At 45.9% G+C, this 25,392-nt stretch overlaps 1 protein-coding gene across 1 annotated transcript in view; it reads right to left on the minus strand.

The window, feature by feature from the left end:
* The window catches only part of LOC135374440 (atlastin-3-like), a 65,354-nt gene that overhangs the window by 31,648 nt on the left and 8,314 nt on the right, over positions 1-25,392 (minus strand). The window contains exons 2-7 of the mRNA XM_064607404.1: positions 21,462-21,524; positions 18,138-18,209; positions 8,859-9,005; positions 3,915-3,977; positions 3,790-3,846; positions 209-271 (exon numbers count right to left, since the gene is read on the minus strand). Of these exons, the coding sequence (XP_064463474.1) occupies positions 209-271; positions 3,790-3,846; positions 3,915-3,977; positions 8,859-9,005; positions 18,138-18,209; positions 21,462-21,494 (435 nt within the window). The 5' untranslated portion in view covers positions 21,495-21,524. The remainder of the gene's footprint in view (positions 1-208; positions 272-3,789; positions 3,847-3,914; positions 3,978-8,858; positions 9,006-18,137; positions 18,210-21,461; positions 21,525-25,392) is intronic.

Genomic DNA, 25,392 nt, shown 5'->3' on the forward strand with positions numbered 1-25,392 from the left:
CTCCTATATCGTTATCTGCACTGATTTGTTGAAAACGGGAGGCATACGCCTTTTTGTGACAATTATGAACAGCGTAAGTCTCACGGCTAGGCGCGTACTATGTGCTGAAGTTAATTTTTAAGAGTGTACAAACCGATTTTCTTCTGGGGGATATATCTCCGGCGCGACGGCAAAACATCGCAGCACAGAAATGGAGCAATCGACTTACTGCGTCTTTGGCAGCAGACAGCCCGTCGACGACTTTTCGTTTCGCCTTGCCAAAATACGATATCTGCGTGCATAAAAGCATAGGATTTCATCAAGACAGCCCATTTTAAATAGAACCATCACAGTTTCGCAATGACATCTAGCCAATGACAGTCAAAGAGTGGCATCTCGACGATGAATAAACGAAGCAGGAGACGAAGGTTAGAAGAAAGTAATACGTTCGTTATCTGTTGAAGAAAACTCCAAAATGGTAATGGCTAGTAATTCTAGGAAGACAGCGACGTTTCGGAGGGAACTCTTCTTTATTCGGATGCTGATGAAAGTGGGCCTTGTTCTGCAACGTTGGTTATAATGATGACGTTTTTATTGTTGGTGTCCGCCTCTGAGTTATCTTTACGGTTCCGCGCTTTCGACATTTATACCCGGGTAGAGTCGGCGGGAATTTTCGGCATTTATATGTCTTGTCAAATTTGAGTATTTTCGGCATTTTAAAACGTTTGCGTCAGAAATAGCTGCCGATAAATCGGGAGATATCACCATTCGGGAGAAGGACTATAAGGGGGAAGCTTAGAAGGAGGACGTTGAGAACGCAAATAATTTCGTTTGCTGGAGGGTTCCACGCGTACTTGAACCCGTTCGACCCACTGACCAAAGTGTTGCAGAGGAGGGTTTTTCCCTCACGTAGATGCTAGCGGCTCCGCGGGGTAAGTATTCCCAGATTCCACCTAGAAGGGAGGTGAACGAAAAACGAAAATGTGATGCCGCTGGAGAAGAAAAGTGAAATCGCGTACGGGCATTTTCAGCATGTAGCACCATATGCAAGAGTGTTATTCACAGGTTTTCGGAACAAGCCGAAATTAAAAAAAAAAAATAGGCGGCGGGGATTTGCGGGTATGCCGAGAACGGGGAACCCTAGATGTTTTATTTACACATTTATGTCCAGTCAAGTGTATCAGATAACCGGTCACGCGTATCACCAGGGTGTCCCATGATTGAACATGAGATAACTGATGTTCTGAGGCTGAAAGGTGGAGGGCTGGAGGCTTTCATCGTGTCTCATGATACCTGAAGCAAACTTCGAAATTTTACAGTACTGAGGTACCCGAAAAATTTCTAAATTGGACTCACTGAGTGGTAATCAGGTACACTGAATGGTAAATTCTATATAACTGCGTAATTAAGTGTCCCGTGCTAATTACCCTCCTTGATAATCCGTACAGTGAACTTGATCCCAAGTGCAGAGGAGCAGCATGATTTGGGACCTTTCCCCCTCTCCCTCACTCGTCAACAGGACATCCGTCGTTTCCAACGTAGAAGTCTCGAAGAGGCGACGCGAGATGAAATCAACACAAGACCTTGCCGCGTTGAAAAATTTTAAGGTGTCGCGAGCTGGCCAACTCCAGGGTTGCTCGTTTTTGGACTCAGATTTAGAATCAGACATTTGACGAATATCGGGGAATGTGTATATACTATTTCGTTTTCAGTTGCTGGTAAATTTTAAGCCTTTCGGGGGTCATGTTAAAAGTCCGGAAAACTCCAAATTACTAGTTCTTGGAAACCATGGCAGACCCCCCCCCCCATTTTCCCACAAATCGAAACTCTAGGAAATCTGAACCCTAAGTATCCCTTTTGCTTCGTAACTAATAACTCTGGCACTAGAGTCACTAAATAAGCTTCGCTTCAGGGTATCGACACTGAGTTCCAAGAACGAGCATGCGCCATCTTGTTTCCGCGTTACGGTAGCACGCGCACGCGCACTTTAGCACACGATGCCATCTGTCGTGCGCGGGTGAAATGACCATTTCTCTTCCAAGCAGCTCATCAAGGTTGACGGCCTTGAGATCACCTCGACATCCTCGGGACACTCTGGTGGACAATACATGGATTATCGCAGGACAATCATACACGCTTCTCTATCCCACAGGGAGCATTATGTCACCTGTTTTTGGTCCTCAACTGGGGATAGTACCGGTGTGGTGCGGAAACAAGATGGCGCTCCTGCTCTCCCTTGGACCTCAGTGTCGATACTCTGAAGCGAAGCTTATTTAGTGACTATCTGGCGCGACAGACGCCGGAACTCTCGCAACGGCGTATCGAAAGCTAAAAAAAAAAAAAAAAAGAAGAAGAAAGGAAAACATGTAAAAAATGCTCAGCTTCTAGGTTTCTTCCCGTAAATTATCCAATATTAAAAAACGACACTTCCTACACATTGTTAATGTCGTATTACGCTATGATGCTTTAGCTGTGGAAAATCCTTTTTTTTTTCGGGGGGGGGGGTGAGGAAGGGTAACGTTTGGTAGACGAGCCTTCTGCCTGCCTAGACCTGTCGGCACGTTGCTCAGGGGAGAGTGAAGTGGGAGAAAGTGGAGGGGAGATATACATTTATTAGAAGGAAAGGTCTGCCAGACCAAGGTCGGCATGCTATTCCATTCCAATTGGAGGGGGAAGCGGATATGGCAACGGTTTCTGAAAATGTCAATATGGCATATGTTTTTTTCATGTATACAACATTCCCACAAAGAAGTGCATTCTTATGTAACTTTTTAGGGCATGATACATCTTTCAAGGCGTAGTTTCGCTCCCAAACGGTCTCTTTATTCGTTCCATCTACTTTACAAGCACCGTACTTTATCTTGGCTAACCCTGTAAGTTTCAAAAGAGAACTACTTCACGTGACACCCTCGAGGCCAATATCGCGTAGTATGATATCTATATCACTCCCGATCTAGGAGACAGCAAATGGTACAACTTTCTATCATCGTCATCATAAATGGAAAGACCAGCGGCATGGCCGAGTGGGATAAGGCATCTCGCTCGTTGGTGTCGTGCTGAGTGGGAGGTGCCGGGTTCGAATCCTACCACTGCCTATGTTGTCTGAGGTTTTCCCTGGATTTTCCGAAGACTTTCCAGACGAATGTCGACAGAGTTCCCCCTGAAATCGGCCCAGGACGCATAGTGACCATTTGTCCCCCACTCCTTCCTGCTGTCCTCTCTTCATCTGTCCTCTTTTACCCACAGTTGCTTCGCGGCGCTAACACGAAAGTAAAAAAAAAAAAGGAAAGTGGCAGGAAAGTACTTCCGTTCTCAAAAAAAAGAAAAGGAAAACCAATAGCGAGACCCATATCATTTGGAACGACAGCTAACTAAGAGAGTGTAATACCCCCTGCCGTGCGGTACAGTTTTCAATAGTCATTGAAAACAATGGCCATCGAACAGAGTCGTATATTAATAGGGTCACCTCGAATACCTTCTGTCTCTGAGGCATTATAGAAGGAGAATACTTGACAGCAACCAGAAAAAGGTTGAGTTTGAGATCAGGTGCAAAACAAAAGAGGGAGAAATTGAATTCCTCACCCGACGAATTCTGCTACTCCAATAACTTTTGTTTTTTCTGTATGCAATATTTTTCTTAGAAAAAAAAAAACCGCACCGGAATCTCGACGCGTGCGTTGTCGCTCAACTCGCTCCACACGGTGAAACGAGGAAAAGGAGGATTGTAAATCTCTGGTGCATGACGGAGGTACATTCGAACAAGAAATTGATGAAGAGGCCACGGAATGAACGTGTCTCTTTCAACCGTACCTTTTCGAATTCCTCCGAGAGTTGCTCCCCACCTGGTTCTGCCACACCATCTTTTAACTGTAACATTAGACATGAATAGCTTACGACACACCTTACAACATATATACTGATCTCCACAGACTCACCTCTGGTTCCTTCAGAGCTCTACTGAGAGTCATGCAACAGTTGGTGTAGTAACACTCAATCATCTGCAACAGACAAACATTCCCTAATTATGTGCCTGCTTAACTGGCACGATTAATCTATGAATGCGTCCCAATACAAACGCAATTAGAATAACCAAGGCGTCGTCGTTGGTTGAGCCTCACCATTGGACCAACCAGGACAACGTTTCCGACCGCCGACGGATAGAAATGAGCCGCCTTCAGTCCGAAAGCGGGTACGGACCTCACTCTGGGTGAGGGGAGGGCGGTTTCTTTCTCAAATCGCGTAGTTGAGGAGGAGTGAGAGGGAAACCCAGTGTTTAAAGCAGGGTTGGTTACCGAAAATATTATTGTTTCCGGATCCGTTTCTGCTAACTGAAAAACTAGGCTTCTCGTTTCCGTTTCCGTTTGAGGACGATTTTCTGTAGCGGTTTCTGTTTCCGTTTCCTTTTAACAATTTCGTTTGCGTTTCCGAGGTAGTTTCGGTAGTGGTTTCTGTTTCTCATCCGGAACTCGTGCTGTCTGGTTTTGGCTTTTTCGTGTCAGATATTCTAGTTACATAATGGATGCAAAAGGTCAGCCACACCAAGCACGAACACTAAAGACTTTAATGCAAAGTTTGTCACGAATCTTATACACCGCAAGTAGATGCCTCTCTAGGTTGCGGAAGTGCATGCCTTTAAGTTTCAAAAGTATCCGCTCGTGCGCAAAAATAACACGTCATCCCAAACTTTCCCGTCCATGAACCACGAATGAAACACGAACACGACAGAAAGTCCAGAAAATAAACGGATGAATGAATGAATGGATGAATGATGACTGGAAAAATAGTGCGGATATATATAATTTTCATATTAACGCGAAAACCCTGAGGGAAACGTCCTGCGAATTTGGCTTCCGTTAACGTTACTACTTTTGGATTTAGTTTCCGTTTCGGTTTCTGGTAGTGGAAACTAAAACTATTTTATTTTCGTTTCCATTTTCGTTTCTTGTTGAATTTCGGTAATTACCGTTTCTCGTTTCCGTTAGCCAACCCTGGTTTAAAGTAACGTTTTCGATCCCCCTTTCGAACCGCTACTGCTTCGACCGCATGGCAGGCCGCTCGTGTTGGAGGTCCTTTGTGTTGCAAGTCGTGTGCGGTTATTGAACCAAATACCAGACGACAGTGCGGGTCTGTACGACTACGTCCACTGAACACTTTTTATTGGCTCTCAAGAATCATCTGCTGGCGTGAGCGACCAGTCGTGACGCGAGACGCAAAGTACAACTGCGTGGAGAAAGAAAGAAAAAGAGAAGGCGCCTAGCCTTACTTTTGGGCAGAAGACCGGCGACGTCATAGACTGCCAGCGGAGGGAAGGAGCTTTTTCTCAACCTAATGCTACACTCAACGCAAGTGTGTGCCTGTGTCCTATTCGTTATGTTTATTCGCGTACATTATTTATCGTAATATTTATATATTGGCAATATTAAACACGAAGGTAGTGGAGGCGGCATTCCAGAAACTGCGCACTCCATTCCCTCATGGAACATGCGTTGCTAAGCGACAGAGTCGTTCTGTGCAGGATCTCCACCAAACTGGGGAAGAAAGCGGCGTGCATGGCTTTCTGCCTCACGAACTGAGATTTTTGAAAAGCGAATAATTTAGCCTCCAACCAGCATGGATTCTGCTTAATCAGAGACTTGTAATGAGACTTGCGTCTTGTGTTGTGTGTTGTGTTCGTCTGTTTGTGCTTCAGCCGCAACGGTCATATTTGGGGTAGTTGGTATTTAGACAATGTAGGCCTGGCGCAGTATTATACACGAGGGACGGAAACAACAGAGAGAAGGAAAAAAACACACATACATACGTATACACTCGTACGTACACGCATACATACGTATATGTGTATTTGCTGCGCTGTTTGTGTCCCTCGCCTTTGTTACTGTGTCATGCCTACAATGTGTTTCAGCCTCAGACAAGCAGGCAGGCAAATCGCTCGGAAATACTGCGCTACCACCACCGCTTCAGACAAAGCCTCCTATACACAACATGCCTTCCCAATGATCTCCAAACAATTTGACCCCGGTCGTCCTCATTGATGGCGCTAGTTTGCTAGGATCGTGCTAGTTATATCGATACGATAACCGCAGAATCGGTCATGACGCCGTCCTCCTACACACACGGTCTAGATCCATGGTCTACACCATGACCGGTAGCGTATGTTACTCGGGTACTTGATGTGACACTAAAATACATCGTATCAAAGTTAAAGCTATGTGCCCATTGGCGGGAATGCGCACTCGGAGCGGGGGGCCCGCGAATGGGGAACTGAGAGAGTGGAGAGTTCTAGTAGGCCGTTACGCAGCGAACGGAAGGAACGCTATTTTCCACGTGAGCGAGAGCGCGTGCGCGAGAACGGAAACGTGGCTTCCGTGTTTGATGTTGGAACGATTGGAACTCATCTTTTTGCGTTCCGTCCTCTACGTTGTTTTCGTTGCACAAAACCACATGGCTGCCTGCAACACCTCGTCGACTGTGTCCGAAGTGACGGCTACGAGACTGCGCTTCAGTACGAGGGACTACATCTTCTTATAAGAAGCAGTATACGTTGTACCATTCGAAAACACGGGCTTCTGGTCTCTGAATGCTGCCAACCAAGTCCGACTGAGCAGCAGCGTCCGCCATAACGGCGGGTGATATCGATGAACTAACCGGCAGGGGGTGCCAGTTGTCCTTTCGCTTGTTGGTGGAACAACAAATTAATTTTCAAACGCAAAGAAAACAAAAACAGAGCATGGAAACGTAGTTATATTAGGCAATTCGTTCAGAAAGAGATGCCTAGACAGCTTGGGAAGGGTAGTTCATGTTATCGCCGTTGGATGGCAACACAGTTCTTACCGTACCGTTCGTAGCGTTGCCTCACGATCTGCTAAATCTCTCTTGCTATCAGTTTCGCGGTAGAGAAATACGTACTCTGCGTTAACGTTCCGTGCGTTACGGAACGGTCTACTAAAACTCTCTAGTGTCCACACAGAGGTTCGCCGTCGAGATAACGGACGGGGGCAAGGGAAGCGAGACTTCCACGCGCGCTACGAGGCTGTCGTTTGTTCTCATACGCCACGGGCCCTCATCCTGTTCTTCGCGTTGATTGGTTCGTCGCTGCCGTCCGCCGACGTCAGTCGCGTAAAGGGCGATTGCTTTGACGGCGCCAGAGAACTGGCCTCCGGCGTCGACCAATTCATGTTTCTGCCGTTGCGGACGCCGTTCAAGGCTACCGCGCGGCAGTGGGAACCGGCCTTAACTGGGGCGTCGTCTTTACGATAACGACAGGCGTGTCGAGCGATGACGGACGCCTGCACAGGACACTTATCTTGCCAAGCGCTGAAGAGCAGCGTATGCATAGAGCATAGAGCAGCGTACACTTACGGGGACGGTAAAGGCTGTCACTGCTCTATCTACAGTAGTGATTCCGTTGATCCAAGGAAACTGGCGCCCCCACACGGTAGCGTGAACGTCCTATTTTGCCTCATCCGGCAGGCGTGCTGTGTATAGGAGACTATGTCTATGCTGAAATGCGGAAACAGACGAACACAACACGAGCCTCACGTCTCATCACGCTTCAATCTCGCCTCGTGTTCCCGTCATGTAGCCCAACTAGCACCACCATGATCACCGGGTGCCACTGCCACGTCCTTGTGTTGCATAATGTGTGCGTATTCACGCTTTAGCCAGTTAGCTCATATGCGTGACACGGCGTGGCGCCACTGTAGACGTTAATGCGGGAAACCCTGGCAACAACAACAACAACAACTTTATTTTCGGCCTTGGAGAGTGGGGAGTTTCATCGCAACAGGCGATACTCTACCCCATTGCTGGGTGGAATGGGGGGAATAAAATAACGAGCCCCTTCACAATAACGATCGAAGTCCGATGGTGTCCAGAAATGTCAGAAGAGCTTTCAGCGCAGAGCGTTGCTGGGCTGGATTGGGCCAGGGACCAAGCAAACCCTGGGACCCTGGCCCCAGGCCAGGGACCCTGGCAAACTTTCGGTTGTGCCTGCTGTTTTTAAACAATGAAAGGGTGAATAAGAAAAAAAATGGGGGAGAGAACGTGAATAGAGTGAGTCCGTGTCCCGTTAGTTGAATGCAGATGCGTCGGAAAGCAGATGCAGCATAGCATAGCGATTAATACCCCTGTCACACGATAAATTGAATGTCATTCCCAGCGAATGATATTCGCACTGAATGACATTCGTTTCGTGCCACACGGTGAAATCAAATGGCAATACATGCGAATGATATTCGCCTAGCGAATGACTTCGGGGAACTCATTCGCTTTCCCCTCTCGCACTGACAGCGTACCCTTGCAGTAGAGAAGTAGCAAAAACAACAACGATAAACCGTTCGAAGAAATGAAGGACGAATGAAAGGTTGTACTTCAATATTTTATCACGAATTTGATAACTTTTGACGCGAAGGAAGGAAGGCTAAACACTGTTTTTCGGAGAACTACCCTGGTTCCCAGTCGCCACGTTGCCAAGTGTGGTGCGATAGGCTTCTTAGTTGTCTTTGCTTATGGAAATTAGCCAATTAGGTGTCTTTGAAAAGGCAACGATTCTGTGAAAGAATCTAATGTTTCGCTAGTTTCAAGCAAATTAAATAATAATGCTTCATATGTTTGGACCTGGTGTCTTAATTATAGACATTTACATTATTTGCGAATGACATTCTGTTTCTTCGTGTAGCTCGATGTAAGACAAACGAATGACATTCGGTGCGATTGTCATTCGCTGGGAATGTCATTCGGTTTACAGTGTGACATTGGTATTACACGCTGGACCGGTAACCCGGTTACCGGATCGGTTCCACCCAACCTGCTGTCTGGGTCTTTCGACAACTGTCATATTTCAATTTCTGGGCTATAGTTGACAAATTGGAATGACTCACGTTTGACAGCTGTTCTTGAAGAGCTTTTATATTCGTCTGCATCGTGGGATCGCTTTCGAGGCTCAACAACGACTGTTGCTTCAGCCTCTTGTGTGCTGCGTCCAGGGCTCCGATTCCATTTTTTCTCTCTAGTGCCTCCAGCAGCTCCTGTAAGAGGCATCGTAGAATACACTTAACATTTGCCGCATACAAATGACTCATATCATGCTGCTCTTAGTGATTTTCATTCAATACGTTATTTTTAATTCGGCAAATAACACTCTTTTATTCCGCGCTCTTAAAAACGAATTTCACACTATAACACGCTCAAAGAGGTTGGGACACTTTCACAGATATGGTTATTACATCATGGACGTATCGCACTGCGCGCCAGAATACTGAGGAAAACAATAATTCTTCTTCTTCTACGTGTCGTACATAGTCAGGTACAAGCCCTCGACCACACTCCCTAGCATAAGCGGAGACGCCACAGAGCTAAGGGCTACGGCCATCCCCATTAGCAGCCGTAAACACGTGACCTCTCGTGCGCTGCCTCAATGGCGGCGGCGAGGGCTGTGGTGTCACAGCCGGAGGAGTTTCGGTATTCGCGGAGCCCATTTTCTCCGCTTCTGTTACCGTCCTCACTGTGAAACTTAAAATGCAGTTTTACAGCGATGTGAAGAACCATCTTTTACATTCATCCGAGATGACGTGGGATGACCTGTCGTAACCCCTCTAATCCCAACCACTGTATACGGGATTATCACTCGTTATCCTTGAAAGCCCGATAACATTAGGGTTGGCGACTGCTTGCCGTACACTGTAGGTACGTTCGATTAGGCCTGCACTGCTTGAACCAGTTCCCGTGGTGCTGCACTCGCCTGTTCGTTTCGCCTGTGCAGCCGAGCGCCCCTGTACCGACTCGTTCGTTTCAAACCAGAGCACGCCAAGTGTAGCCCTAGTGTAAGGAAACTCTGGACTCCTGCAGGGGTCAGTTCAACGGTAGTGCAGAGTAATGGCAGCACTGCCAGCAGAGGACACAAGGCAAATAATAGTTAATGTACATTCTCCGACGTATCCCGTGAGAGCCGGAAGAGACGTTTGAATTCGAAGTCGAAATAACGATTCGCTGCAGTCTCGGTGTACATTGGTACACGGCTCCTGTCAGTTCGCGGAAGATTCAACGCTATCACGGTTACCAGGTCGTTGGAATTCTTCGTCCTCGCTGTTAGAGTCCAGAAGTTCCATGGCTGTTTGCACAATTGTTGAACAGTTCGTTGTGTTCGAAATTAAAAGTAGCAATGCACATGTGATTGAAATGTCACACGCGTTCTTACAATCCGTAGCGGTGTTAAAGGGACTCTGACCAGAAGTTCGACAAATATTTCGTTTGCATCTATTACGAAGGTATAATATGCCTCCAAGCCACACGCGAAATATTTTGGCTGTGCGCGGAGGCAAAGTTTGCCAAACAGGGAGCTGAAAACCGGCTTCGCTTTTCCCCCTCAACTCGCGCAATCGGGGCCGAAATCTAGCCTCTTTGCAGTGGACATCCGCCAATTTCCGTGTGCGTGACGAAGTCACGAGGGCCACGTTTCATTGGGCGCCCGGACCGGAAGTTCTGTTGTTAGTGAGTTTGTGAGAGCGCCGGCATCCGTCCGGAAAGCGATCTTCAATATGGACGTCGAAGGCAGAAATGCGGAGACTTCGAGCCCGGAACTTCTTTCTGACCTTTCTGCGATCGAGACATCGAGAAGAAAATTCTGCGTGCTGAACAGCTCGGTAGGCTTTCGAAACGTCGCCGATGCCGCGAATGCGAGACGAAGTTAGAGCTCTACGAACATCAGTTACAGATGAAGCAAACAGCATGAGTCGCCTGTCTTCAGGTAAGCGATGAGCTTTTTAACGCACACTGTGATCGAACATGTAAACGTTCGCAGAAATTTCGTGTTCTGATATCAAATGCGCACTTGCTGTTCATGGTGCCGGTGTGGCTGGTGTGTCATAATGCCGAAGGAGATCGAATGCTTGTGCTGCAAGGAGCTCGAAAACACTGCCGAATGACTGCAGTATGAGTGCATTACAACCCACAAAGATTTCCAACTTCTACTCTTCAATATGACTGTCCTGAAGGTCGCATATTGAACTCCGTGGGCACGCGAACCTATGAGCGACTGTATTCACAAGTAAGTCACATGTGTCCTTGTCGAACGATGTTAAAATTTGGGCGCCCAAAACTGGTTTGGTCCTGCAATAGAGTCGTTAAAAACTCCAGTGCAGGGCGCAGCACATAAAAAGGCTATACAGTACACGACTCTGAACTGGAGAAAACCAATATAGGCAATTTTGTAATTGTCAGTGTGCTGTGTCCTGAGTCACGTTTTTATGTATTGCCCTGTGCGTAAGGTTTTAGCGTAGGTTTTTAGCGATATTGAGTGTTCTTGATTGTCGATTCAGTGAAAAGTAAAACAATTTTGGGTTCCAAAAGAACACAGCATGTGTAGTAATGTACAAGGTGTGGGCAGGTAAACTGCAGTTACTCTCAGGTACATGTAGAAATGACAATGCACACACACTGTACTGTAACCGGTTACCTATTTGCCTAAACTATATTTTATGTAAATCTGTGTAGACGATGCAGATACACTGCGTATCGCCAGTTTGCAAGGTGAGTATGGCACAAGCTTGGAAAAAACAAGATCATGGTCATCCCAGCCTGTGCAGTGAAGAGGGTCTGGCAAGCCTTTCCCACAGAAAATGCCACAGGCTTCAAGTACCCAAGATCCTAACTGGGGGTACCTCTTCGCACAGCTCGTCTATCACATTTAAAATAATTCAGCATCTGTATTTAGGATGATCTATAGCTCTCAGGATGATGCATGGTTCATGAGTTCAACATGTTGTGTTGAAACACAACACTAGTCCTTTTTAATGAGTCTTGCGGAATGATAGATGAGCACTCCTTTCGTGACATTGTGTACCATTGCTACAGTGAACAATTTCTTGAGCAAGACTGATGAACAAACAAAAAATAGAGTCTTGTCTTCCAAATATGTATGTTCCTTGTAACTTCATGTATGTTCCTTGTAATTTGTTAAGTGACCCATGTTGATGTCCCCCCTCATGTAATGCCTGCAATGGCCTTTGAGATATATTCATAAATAAATAAATATCAAAACTGGAAAAAGATGTAACACGTATCCTCTCTTTGTGTGAATGATACATAGACATTCTCAGAAGATTTGTACATAGTCACACTTTGCCTCATTTTGCATAAAGCCTAGTTCCACCTCTTATATCATCTCCGCATCTTCAATCTCCAAAGCAGTACAAGGCTAAAGTAATCAGTTACTACATAAAAAGGAGGGGAGGAAAACAAATGCTGGCACATCTAAAATTCGAAGAAACCCTGGTACTTTCACGGGGCTACTCACGGCTCAGTGCTGGATCAGATCCCGATGGAAAACAGCTTTTCTGAGCCTCAGTGATAGATTCCCTTGATTGCACTGACTGTGAGGCACATCTCATTGGCTTGGTGGCAAGTGGGCTTGCGTCTGATAGTAAGATTTGGAAGAAAGGGAGCAAGGACCATCTCTCTACGGTCTTAAGAAGGATATCAACGTTTCCTGTCAAGGTACAGCATTTCATATTGCTTTCAGTAAGTACAACACTCCTCATAGCAGTTACCATTCGTGTTGGGAAAGCATGCTGAAGTTAGCTCAGGCAGTGCATCCAGAACTGTGAATCGGGTTCATAGAGAGCACCTGGTGAGAGGGACAGCAACAGTGTCCAGTAAAGACTCTCCAGGAATTTTGTGCAAGTTTGGGGGTCACACCTTTTAATAGTGTTGATGGAAAGCAGGGTGTGTGAAACACTGACTTCTGGTAGATGAATTCTTGTTATTTATAACCAGGTACCCATGTTCTAGTAATCTAGAAAAAGCCTTGGCTCTATTGGAGGAAATTGCTAATGAATCTGAGTGTCTTTTGTGGAAACAGGTCGTAACTGCCTTTCTATCCACCCTTCTTAGTTGCCCTAGCAAAAGCAAATATGTAATGCTGTGCACCATATCTGATGTTAGCACACTAATTGCTTTGAGTGTTCTCAGGCTTCTGAAATGGAGCTACCTCGTACATACGCTGTGCCATGTCGGCAAGAACATAAATCAGACTGCCTTTACTTTTTAAATTGGCCCTTCAGTGCTTCATGTGACTGCAAGAATGGCACCCCCAAAACAATAGGCAACAAGAATGATTTCTGCAATGTATTGAGCTTTGTAAAACAACAACTTTATTTGAAAATATATTCCAGAAGCCGGGTGACAACCTCATAATGTAGCGTCCCTTACTGCAAACACCGCTCAACACAACGAATAAAAACAGAGCGTAAATGTTTTGTCGCCTATCCGGGTGGCATCATCAGTACAACAGAGGCCAAAGATGAGCACATCAGCCTATCTAAGAGGGAATCTTACACATCCGATAGGGGGCCACGGTATGTACAGGTATTACAGGCTGAAGCATCACGCCTGATAAAGCAGGATTCTAAGAACTTTCTAGGGTCCCATCGCTAGTAATGAGCAAAGGTTACTACACGATCAAAATATATGTCCCTTAGGACAGCAGTGGTAGACTGATTCGGTCCTGTTTAGTTAAGCTAAGCATTAGTAGCCCTGGCTCTTTTAGTCTTGTCCCACGTCTTTTGTCTATCTCGCCAATGTAGGTTGTATCAGATTCTATGCACTCAACTTGATATGCACAGTCAAAATGCCTGATGGGCACAGTGCCCTCCAAACAGCGTATGAAATACATTGGATGAAAGGAATGCGGACCACCGATTTGACTCCTTTGATGTTGTTTTTGATTGTTCTCTGTTGGAGGGATGATGCCACCTGGATAGGCAATGAAACTCTCTTTATTCTTAATTGTTGTGTTAAGCCAGTGTTCTGAGTAAAGCATTTTACATTATGAACTTTGTTTGAATGATGATTAGTGGCGAGCTTCATACCCTGGGCCACTACTCTAACAATTGCTTGTGGTAGTGTGGCGAAATGGAATAACGAGCCTTGTAGACAATTTACTTGGCAATATATTTATTTCTCTCTCATAGGTTGAAGAACCCAGTGTGGTGTTACATAACGGAGGGGCACGTAATTATACAAGACCGATCACCAAAAGGCCTTGCTTTTGACTAGATTAAAATGTGAAGCGATTGTAATATAACAAATGCTGCATGGTGGCGATATGATAGGTTCTCCTCACGAGTTGTCGCCACAGTTACGGTTAGTTGAGAAACTGCATATCCAGGTAGCAGGATCAAATTTTAATTAGGCTACTTTGGCCAACACGCGAGCGTAGAGCACAGTGTCAAAAGCCCTTACAAAATAAAAAGAATACTGCATCTACATGGACCCATAAATCAAGACAGTTTGAAATGCTGTGAACGAATTCCACTACGTTAGTTTTGCATGAATACCCTTTTCTAAAGCCATGCTGGAATTTAAAAAAAAGAAATTGACAGAGTCAACTTGGTTGACAACGTGGTAGTACATGATGTGCTCCATTAGTTTACAGGGAACCCTAAAAAGTGGAGCTGGTTAATAGATAGAAGGAAGTCACCTCTTCTGGAGACAGGAATAAGCTTGAGACCTATGTCCTCGACTCGCACACATACTAAGAACCTTTGACACAGATTAACGTATCTTCATTCCAGCTCTTTCACTTTCAGATGTTCATCTCTGTTGAGTGGTCTGTCATTCTTGTAATACAGATTGGAATTGAAATGCAGGTGCATAAGGGATGCTCTGAAAGAAAAAGTGTTTGGTTTTAGTCCTCTTAATGTTTCTGAAAACGAAAACAAACTTCACGGTGACTACTCTTCTGAAATTAGCAATTCCAGGATGACAGCAAAAAAAATATCTTGCCATATCATTATATCCACCTGGCACTTCAATTGAATAATGGCAGTTGAAGATGACGATGATTCAATTTAATGACGCATAAGTAACTCGGGCTATAGTGTGCCAAAACCATGGTAAAACTGTGACTTGTTAAATGTCAGATGATTATACTAAAATAATATACTTGGTTGGTTGGTAAATTGAGATATAGACAAAAACATGATATGATAAAAATAAGCAATTGAAGAAAAGGCAATTGTTGGCTTTGTGTGACTGATGTCGAGTTTGCCACACTACGTGTTGAATAATAGTGTACGCTGATACGCTGTAGCATATAAAGTACAATCATACACACGCTCAATATGTGGTGGATATGTGAAACCAATACACACATACTTACATTTCAAACTTTCTTGAAAAAGGCAGTCCAAGTCTGTCGGATTTGCCAGACTCTATACAAAGCCAGTAAGCACAGTGTGGAATGACTGATTCATCTTTCGAAGGCAGAGGTGCAGCTACCACGACGCTTCGTCATCTCAATGCTTCGGAGCGGCATAGCCTAGTAAGAAGCCATCAGAAGGATCTCATAACCATATCTTGGTCGAAAAAGTGGAGGGTTCTGTGGGATATGTAAGAAAGCATACGCGTTACACAACAGCTACGAGAATGATCGACTGCACCTGCATGGTTTTCAGTACGTAGACTTGGAACTGAAAAATAAATGTGCTAACCTTGTTGATACCACTTTTCCGTCAGGACCACACGAGAGCACATTTGGTTTTTTTAGTTGAAGGTATCATCAGGTCCCCATGCTCCTTTGAGATGCAGCAGACAGAAGTTCGCTGAGGCGAGTGACTGCCGTTGCGGTTCGTCGCTTCGCAGCAGATCAAGAACAGTACACCGCAACGATAGGTGAAACGTTCAGAATATGGTGACCAACTCCAACACCAACCCAATGACCCGAACAAAGAGGATGAACCGGGAGTCACACAAGTTCGCAGTTCGCAAGCTCGGCATACGGCATCCATTACAGCTGACCGGATACGGAAGCATATATCGAACGCCGTGTACAGATTGAAAAGAAAATCGTAGAAACTGTTGCAGGTGATAAATGCAGGGTATATTTTTCTTCTTGAGGCTCTGTAACAAAAACATATTAACGTAGAAATGCCATTTCACGAAGGAAATTGACAGATATTGCGTGACCACGTGACGCGTTTGAGCCAATTGTGGGTGTTGCGAGTGGCCCCCGTGTTGACGTCATCTTGATGGTGGGCCGGGGTGGATATTCTATATAAACGTATCTTTTCTCGGTTTGACGCTAGGCGTGCTGCACTCGGATGAAGTCGAATGTTTAAAATTCGAGTTTAGAGAAACCGTGGGGTTTTAATGCGTGAATTTTCGCATGGAGAGTCCTTGTTGGGTGCTTTATCGACTACAAGTACGAAAGAGCTCCCACAGTTTCTGGTCAGAGTCCCTTTAAGATTCGCGGAGAGCAGAAGGCCTGCACTAGCGCTGCACTTCGATATTCGTTTTGCGGCGGCACTGGTGTTGCACCGTTGGACTGGAGCTGGCCTGTTCTGTCATGTATGCCTGTTCTGTGTATTGAAAACGGGAGGCGTACGTCTCCCGTTTTCAACAAATCGGGGGAGATAACGATATCATTCGAGATTATTGTTGGCTAGGAGCGTGCTATGCGGTGAAGTTCATTTTTAAGAGTGCAGATGTCTGTTTTTTTTACGATTGATTTATAGGCGGATATTCTTTCGACGAAAGTATGGAACTACAAGATGACTAGTTACCTAAATTCATTACTGTACCTGATTCTTTAATTTGGCTATTTTGGGCAAAAGCGAGATAGGAGAATCAGAAACTGTCCACGTTGAAAGCCATGCTATGTCTAACAATTCCTGAAACACGCACATGCGATAAAGTATCTAAGCTCGCATTTCGATATGCAAATGAGCATAAAACCGAAACCGCGACGAGTGGGAACTCAGGGAGCACCGCGCTCATTCCACGTCACAGGGCCACGTGATTTAGAGCTATGGAGATGTATGGAGTAGGTGCCCATCTGCTGGCAAGATAATCCGCCTTTCGGCCCAGATAAGCCTCCGTCGGCGTAGATAATGCGCTGCTTTGGCGCGCTTTTTCGGTTACGGCTGCTTTGCATAGCAAATATCCATATCTTATCTATATAATACTATCTTATTATATAAATATCGTATCTTAAGCATCGAAACATTTCGAAATCGCTGACAGCTGTTATAGCTTTCGACTACGATTCTCTTTAGTCCTGCCATCTGAGTTTTTCATAAAACTCGTTATTTAATAACTTGGTAACCGGATTCTAGTTAATATACCTCTACCTGTTTGTACACAAATGACGTCATAGTGTTCGACGGCGCCACGAATTTGGTAGAGTTGAACTACGTTCAAAGCTAGTGGCGAACAAGGTCGCGCCCGAAACCCAGGGTCTTGAGGGGATTACGATGGTCTCTGAAAGGAACACGACCTTCGGTCCTGCACTCTTAGAAATGAACTTCACCACATAGCACGCTCCTAGCCAACCATCATCCCGAATGACAACGTTCTCGCCCCTGCTTTGTTGAAAACGGGAGGAGAAGCCTATTTTGTGCCATTATGCACGGCACAAAATAGGCTCCTCCTCCCGTTTTCAACAAATCTAGGGCGAGAACGTTGTCATTCGGGGTGATGATTGGCTAGGAGCGTGGTATGTGGTGAAGTTCATTTTTAAGAGTGTAGAAAGGCTCAAGGGAAGACAGCATTGGGTGGAAATCGAAATTGCTATAGGGACACCGGTGCCATTCCATTCCCATTCAATTCCGGTTCAAAAATGGGGGCTCATTCCATTCCCGTCCCATCCCTAAGAAGGCCGGCCCATTCCAGGTTCTGATAAAGCTGGAATGGTTCCGGAATGATTCTAACTCCAGAGTGGCAACGCTGTGCGCCAACCGTTGCCACGAATGATGGGGTTATCGCTCATGATTCGAAGAGAGAAGGGGGCGTACGTTTTCTTCTGGCAATTCTCATATATTCAAATCGTGACAAAAAGGCGTGCGCCCCGTCTGCCTTCCAATCACAAGCGTTAATCCAATCAGTAGTAGCATTGGTTGGAGCATAGCGTGCCGTGTGGCAAAGTTCCCTTTTTAGACTGTACGCTGTTCAAAGCCACAGTTACTCCACGGCGCTAACACGAAATACCAATGTTCTCAGTGCAGCGTGTGACTCCATATTTCAATTTCGAACCCAGAGTGAACATCGTACCGAAATTGTAACTGATAAGCGCCTGCTTGTCTCACTGAATTTTGCAGGATACTTAGTCGCGCTCCAACCCCGGGACATCATCAACATCATCAACAAGAAAGGATTTCACGTACCATTTTCAAAGCTGAAGCATACTCATCCCTTGCACGTTCCAACATGGCGGTGTCGCGAAGATAGGCTGCTGCCTGGGGATATAAAGGAAAGAAATGGAAGCGTTGATGAAGCATGATCAAATAAGTATTGAAGTAATTTATTTCGGTGAAGAAGAGGTGTTTCATCGCATTATGTGACACCCTAGGCCAGTGTTTCTCATCCGGGATTCAGCGAGTTGTTACACAAACAGCATTCTGCTCAGCACAGTCGTAGCGAGGCAAGTTTGCGCCCAGGGCAGGGTAAGTGTGGAGCGCCCTCCCTCCCCTCTCTTCCACTGCCGTCTGAGGCCCTGTACACGAAGGTATGAAAACGCCCATTTGCACTACCGATACCGTACATTGAAATTTTCTGCGTTCCCGCTTTATTCTGTCCAGACAACCTGTCAGGGCCCGCCGTTCGGCGCCCGGGGCGGCTGCCCCTCTCGCCCCTCCCCACTACCCCCGTCGCTACGGCTCTGCTGTTCAGCGTGGTTCAGTACTCGCGAGTGTAACGTAACCGGGTACCAAGGCTCGCTCTCAAACAGTCGAGCTCTTTCCTGCATGCAGGGACTTATACACTCTTAAAAATGAACTTCACCGCATAGCACGCTGCTAGCCAACCATCATCTCGAATGATATCGTTATCTGCCCTGTTTTGTTGAAAACGGGGGGCGTACGCCTTTTTTGTGACAATTATGAACAGCACAAGCGTCACAAAAAGGCGTACGCCCCCCGTTTTCAACAAATCAAGGCAGATAACGATATCATTCGAGATGATGGTTGGCTAGGAGCGTGCTATGCGGTGAAGTTCATTTTTAAGAGTGTAGGATTCACGTGCTGGCAACCCACAACGCGTTATCTGGAGGGAGGTATTGTGAAGCATTTGAATGAATTCGGCGAACCTCTAGAGACATCTTGCGACGAAGGAACGTACAATTAAATAAATTATAATAGCGTAATTAAATAATCAGCTAAACCGAACAGAAATGTGCTCCTTGTACAACATCTTCGTAGCTCGCCTCACCCAACTTTACACAGTTGCCCACGTGTGAGTAGGTGTAGTGAGTTCGTGATAGCACTGGTCCCTTAAATAAAATTAGTCGAGAACCACTGCTCTGACTTTTTCCAGGATGCGACTTGGTGAAGAAAAAAGAAAGACCTCAACCTCACAGAAAGACCTCACCTCACCTGAAGCTCACAGTGGTGACAGAGATCTTATACCCTAGTCAGACGGCAAACCTAAGGCCGTTAGCGGAACGGCGATTACTTCACCAGTTGTCCAACCATCTTGTCGAATGACATCGTTTTCTGCCCTGATTTGTTGAAAACATGAGGCGTACGCCTTTTTTGTGTCAATTATGAACTGCATAATTGTGACAAAAAAGGTGTACGCCTCCCATTTTCAACAAATCAAGGCAAATAACGATATCATTCGAAATGATGGTTGGACAACAGGTGAAGTAATCGCCGTTCCGCTAACGGCCTTAGGTTTGCCGTCTGACTAGGGCATAAATCTTGTCAAGAATACGGCATTGCGCCGGTCGATGATAAAAGAGTGCGAAGCATTGACGTTTTTCCTTTTTGTTTTTTCCCATATTGTTATAGACCACATCCCCTGATGGTGTTGACACTGATGGCTGATGTACGTATGTTAGAACTGTAGGCGTGCTATTGTTCGCCAAGTGTATGCCCCGTGTACTTCACCAGGGGACAGTTTTAACAGGGTGCCGTGTGTTACAAGGAGCACAAGTTCCCTCGAATAACACAAGTTGAGAATCTGGCAATCGTGTTCGGGAGGCAACGGTCACGTGATCCAGCGCGGGCGCCAGACTAGCAACTTCCGGGTGCTAGGCCTCGTTGCCACGAAATGGCCACCTGAATTAGCCATCGGCAATCTCTCTTTCCCCGCTATTTCAATGCAGTGCGTGAGGACAAATAATGTGTCTTCTTCCAATCTATGACATTTTCTTAACCCGCATAGCATGTCGACAGTCTGTCGTACAGCTGGAAGCGGAGTTAACGGGAACGCCACTTCGACCAGCAGAGCGGGAAGAGAGGCACCCTACCCTGTTAAAACAGAACTTCACCACATAGCTCGCTCATAGCCAACCACCGTTCCGAATGATATCATTCTCTGTATTGATTTGTTGAATCTGGGAGGAGGAGCCTATGAGGGACACATTATCTTGTCCCAGATAGGCGCCTCCCATCTGTTTTGAACATTAGTCAAGACACAGAATGATATTATTCGGAATTATGGTTGGCTAGGAGAGTGCTATATGGTGAAGAATCTGTTTTAACAGTGTTGACACATAGGCTAAGGAAATAGAAAGAGAGTTTGGACTATCCCACTTGTGCTGCTGGTGTGTCCGCCTTGCCATGAGCTATTTACCCGGCATTACCGCCAGCTGTGCACTCGAAAAACGGGGGGAGGGGGGGGGGTAATGGCAGGATAGGCTCGCCGTTGTCGGCCACACAGAAGTGGGCGTCGTCACGACTATAACAAAAGAAAATGAAAGGAAAAGAACACAAAACACAAAGAAAGGACGGACGGATGGAGGATATAGGAGGGTGAAGGGTGAGGATGTGGTGAGGGTGCACGAGTTTGCGGGGAGAGCAAAGTATTAGATGGGTCGTTGAGCAAGGCTGTGGTGTCGCGCAGAGACGACAGCGCGCGAGTGTAGGAAGCACCATGGGAATCGCTATCAATAGAGGATTCTGGAATGGGATGTCTGGCTGAGCGGACACAACAAAGGCCTGCCTCGAAACCTCGAAAAACAGGACTTCACCGCATAGCATGCTGTGCGCCAATCATTGTGCGGTTATCATCATGACATTTGTCTGGGTTTGTGGCGATTATGTAAAAGTGTATGCTGACACATACGGCAAGCATAGGACGCCGTAATCTCATTGATACACGCGAAGGTGGTCACGTTCGCTGATTGCAGAATTTTCAGCATTGTGATAAAACAAATGAGCATGCACGCGGTCTGGTGGCAAATTTATCGGATTTGCTGTCCACCTTCGCGTGTATCAGTAAGATAACGGCATCGCATTCGCGCGATATCGGCCAGCAAACCCGAAGAAACGTCACGCTGATAATCACAAGTGAAGGTAATGCCGAGTCAACGGCTCATGGCAAGACGGACACCCCGCAACACACATGGAACAGTCGAAACACGCTTTCCCTTTATTTATCCTAGACACCGCTAGGGTAATTTCTCTTCAAGCTCCGCCGGTCGAAGCGGCGCTCCAGTTAACTATACTTCGAGCTGTACATTGTTAGAAATGAAGTCATCCACTTACCGTCCCTTGCAAGGCACTCTCCCCCGAAGCCATTTTCCATCCGCTCCCGAGAAAGCTTCAGAGCTGCGTTCACAAAGGATCAACTTTTGTCAAACTGTTCACACTAATGCGTGACGCAGTAAGTGCTCTTTAAGTATGCGGCACGATCACTGTCACAAAACACGGCCGGTCACATTATGTGATGGCAATAATTCAGACTTGTTTCGTTAAATGCCTGGGATCTGGAAACAATTCTCGGATTCCGGACAAAAACACATGTCATCGTGTCACGGTGTATGGTGGCAGTGAGAGGGAAATGACACCCCTGTTCTTGCCGCGGATAGTCGAGGGGGATATGGACAACGTAAATACATTCGAAAGCACCGAAGTGTTGGATTTCTCAACCCTGGCCCTTGCTCATGGATCCGAGGCAGACAGAGGAAACAATAAATTTGGGAACCTCGAAGATGTCGTGACAAACCGAACGAATAACTGTGACTGTGTGCTCTTACTCTGTCTGGTCCGGGGTACAAATGTAGACACTACAGGAGGGGTGTGTCGCTGGGGGCTAAGAAACAGCTCAAAGAACTGCGGAGTGGTGCGGGTGGGTACGCGTTTTTTGTACTATTATCTCTACATAATGGTTACAAAAAGGCGTACGTCTCCAGTTTTCAACATCAGGGGACAGAACGGTGTCATTCGGGTTGATGGTTGGATGGGAGTGGCGAAATTCGTTGTCACATCATCTCGTCTCATCCTGGCTACAATCGTGACGCAGCCCACATTCGTGAGGTCAACAACGGCAGGCCGGTTTTCGTCACCACCACCACTATCACCGCCATCCTTTTAAATTATCTATAATTAATTAGTTTTAATTAATGAAATTGTTAAAATTATGGGTATTTAAATACCCCTCATAAATATTTTTCAATATGAGTACTTAAATACCGTAACTACTACCATAAATACTGTGAGGAAGATGGCATCTGGAATTACAGAAATAACGATTGATCATGACAACCAATCAGCAAGGGACAATAACATTTACTTCTTAGATAATCGTGGCGATTTTCATGTTATAAGTTTCTGGAAGTCGGCATCTTTTAGGCATCTTCTGTTCGGCCGTACAATCAGATTCGCAAAGGAGAGCAGCATCTCCACAGGTGCCGATGAACAAATGCTTGTACTAAATTTGACGAAGCTGCTTCGTACAACAAGATAATGGGTATAGTCGCAACCGTTGTCCGCAACAGCAGTGTAAACTCTTCATCTACAGGGTGTCCCAGAAAACGTGTCATTGAATTATAATTTAAAAAAAAGTACGCCACCTAGAATCATGCGGTCAACGGCATTTGTTCTTATTAGGTTTTTGCCACCTCCTAATGTGAATGTCATGTATCGTAAGTTTAATTATGTAATTTTTTTATTACGTATTTGTAATTGGTATTTTAAATTTGTATTTTTCTAATTATGTAATTTTTTATGTTAACGTTTAATTATGTAAATATTTGCGAACTGAACTCGGAAAATTGCCGAGCAAAGGTCACTTTTTTACCCCATCAATATGAAGAGCGTGTCGTATTCACTCAAATTCATCATAATTGACAGTGATATTCACGAGCTATCCCATCGGAAAAAATCATTTTTCCAGTCTGTATTTAAACACGACTACATGTATTTATGTTTTAAATACTGTTTTAATTACAATGTAATACTGCCGATCCCTGCTCAGGGGTACGCTCAAGGAACCGTGCTCAGCTGATCTGTACAACGCGGGCATTGGAATGAACAGCAAGATGCTGACTCATCGGGCAACCAGGAACGAAGTTGGTCCCCTAGTTTCTTCAGGATAAGAAAAGGGGAGAGGGAGATAGAGCACCTGGGTTAGATGTTTCTCGCCAAGCTTCGGCATTCTTTAAAGAATAGTCCGACTTCATCATGAGGTGTGAAAATACCAAACATGCCCGTCGAAACTCCTTCACTCCGCGCTCCGGCGTCACGAAGTTAAGGCGTTCTGAATATAATGAGATATTTTCACTCATGGCTCGCCTCCTCCTCGCCCGATCTCGGTATGACGTAGTACCGAGAGCGCGACGAAGGCGCGTAGTTCCCGTCCTCAGACGATGGCTGCAAACAGGGACGCGGCGAACGGTGGGACCATAGAGATCAGTGGCTGCGACTAGCCGCAGCGAAGTGCGGAACCGAAGCGGAAATTAGCGGAAGCGTTATGACGTAAAGCCATAGAGCAACCCGTCAAAGCATCACTTCCCGCCTATTTCGTGGAGCTGCTCGGCACCGCTTGGCGCCACGGTCGGCGGGGTGTGTGGGTGGGGGTATCGTTTATTGAAAGAAGGAAAAAAGTAAGAGAGGGCGGTCTCCCTGTCCAGACGGGCGGCAAGTTGCCACAGAGAGAGAGAAAAAAAGACAAGAAGAAAAAAGAAAGGGAAACACGAAAGCGGGACACACCAACAAGACACACGACACATAGCGATGGCACGTTCAGTGCAAAGTTCGGTGGCTCTGCCATCTGGTAGTCACCTTCGGTTCACACCATACAGTTCACCATAATGGTTTTCAGTTGGTCACATTTATTACAACAGGTCACATATTTGTTGGTCGCATACCAGTTGGTCACAGGTTCATTGTTTACAGTGGATCACAGGTTGTTGGTCACTCAGTTCACAGCGCTGTCTACTTCTTCTTTGCTGTCAGAGAATACCAAGGAGGTTACTCTCCTTCATGAAATCGAAGACTATGCTTTATGTTGCCCACCGCGTTGACATTGGTCCAATAGGGCAAATTAATGACTCCAGAATGAGTGACTGGGTGGCCTAGGTTCGTTCCATTAGACGTTCCCTCTGGTGTTTGTAAGTTATGCAGTGAAGCAAGATATGTTCTATATTTTCTCCGACAGATGTTGCGCAGTGCATCTTTACTTTATCCTGTGATGCAGAGGACGTTCTTAGTCTTGGCGCTTCGAATTCGCAATGTCATTAGAAGCGAAGATTCTTCCCTTGTGAAACCACTTGGGATGCTGCGGGAGTAGGGGGGGGGGGGACTGTTTGCATCGTTGTCCTGGAATTGGGGTGAGAGCGCCATGTATCTTCATTTGTATCAGTTTAGAATAGCGGGGAGTGTAGGAGGAAGCTAGTGTGTCGGCTCTTTCGCTTCCGGGGAGGCCCTTGTGCAATGGTACCCATTGCAAGGCGATTATATTGCTCCTGATCTCTAGGTCTTTTATGATTTCGAGAATTTGAAATGCGACATGGTGGTCTTCGATCACCACCACGATCACGATCACGATCGCCATCGCCGCTCCGGTCATCACCGTAATCTTTCATCATCGTCATCACTTACATTAGACCCCCTAGCTATGGGGTAGCGTTCCACTCCTAGAGATGAGAACCTTCCCACTTCATCGTCGCAATATAATTGTCATTGTTGTTGTTCGTAGCCTTTGAAGGGCGGCTTTTGAGTCTGATAGAATTACCACGGGGCCAGATTGTCGACTCATTTCTTTCGTTTTCATTGGTGCAGCCAGGATAGCTGTCATTTCAGCATCTCTAGTCGACGTCGTCCCATGGATCGCTTCTGCCAATCTACTTTCTACTTTCAGAGCTCGAATGCAGAATGCTGCTGCACTGGTTCCAGCATTTCTGTCAATTGATCCGTCCGTGAATATTTGTAGTGAAGCATGGTGGTGTTCATGCATGTAGTCTCTGGTTCACTTCCGAGAAACTATGTCAGGCGTATTTCCTTTTCCAGTGGCGGGGGACTCGAAAATGGGAGACATTTAAAACTCGGTAGCATAGAAAGTAATAGAATGTGGGAGGTGGAATTTTGCGCAGGAAGTGCGTGGAGTAAGAGGTACAGACACTGTCAGAGACAAAGTTCTATCCGTGTGGTTTCTCAACCCCTTCAAGAGAGACATAGAGGCATATACTACACTGTA

This window comes from Ornithodoros turicata, chromosome 1 (assembly GCF_037126465.1).
Source record: "Ornithodoros turicata isolate Travis chromosome 1, ASM3712646v1, whole genome shotgun sequence".
Classification (NCBI taxonomy): domain Eukaryota; kingdom Metazoa; phylum Arthropoda; class Arachnida; order Ixodida; family Argasidae; genus Ornithodoros; species Ornithodoros turicata.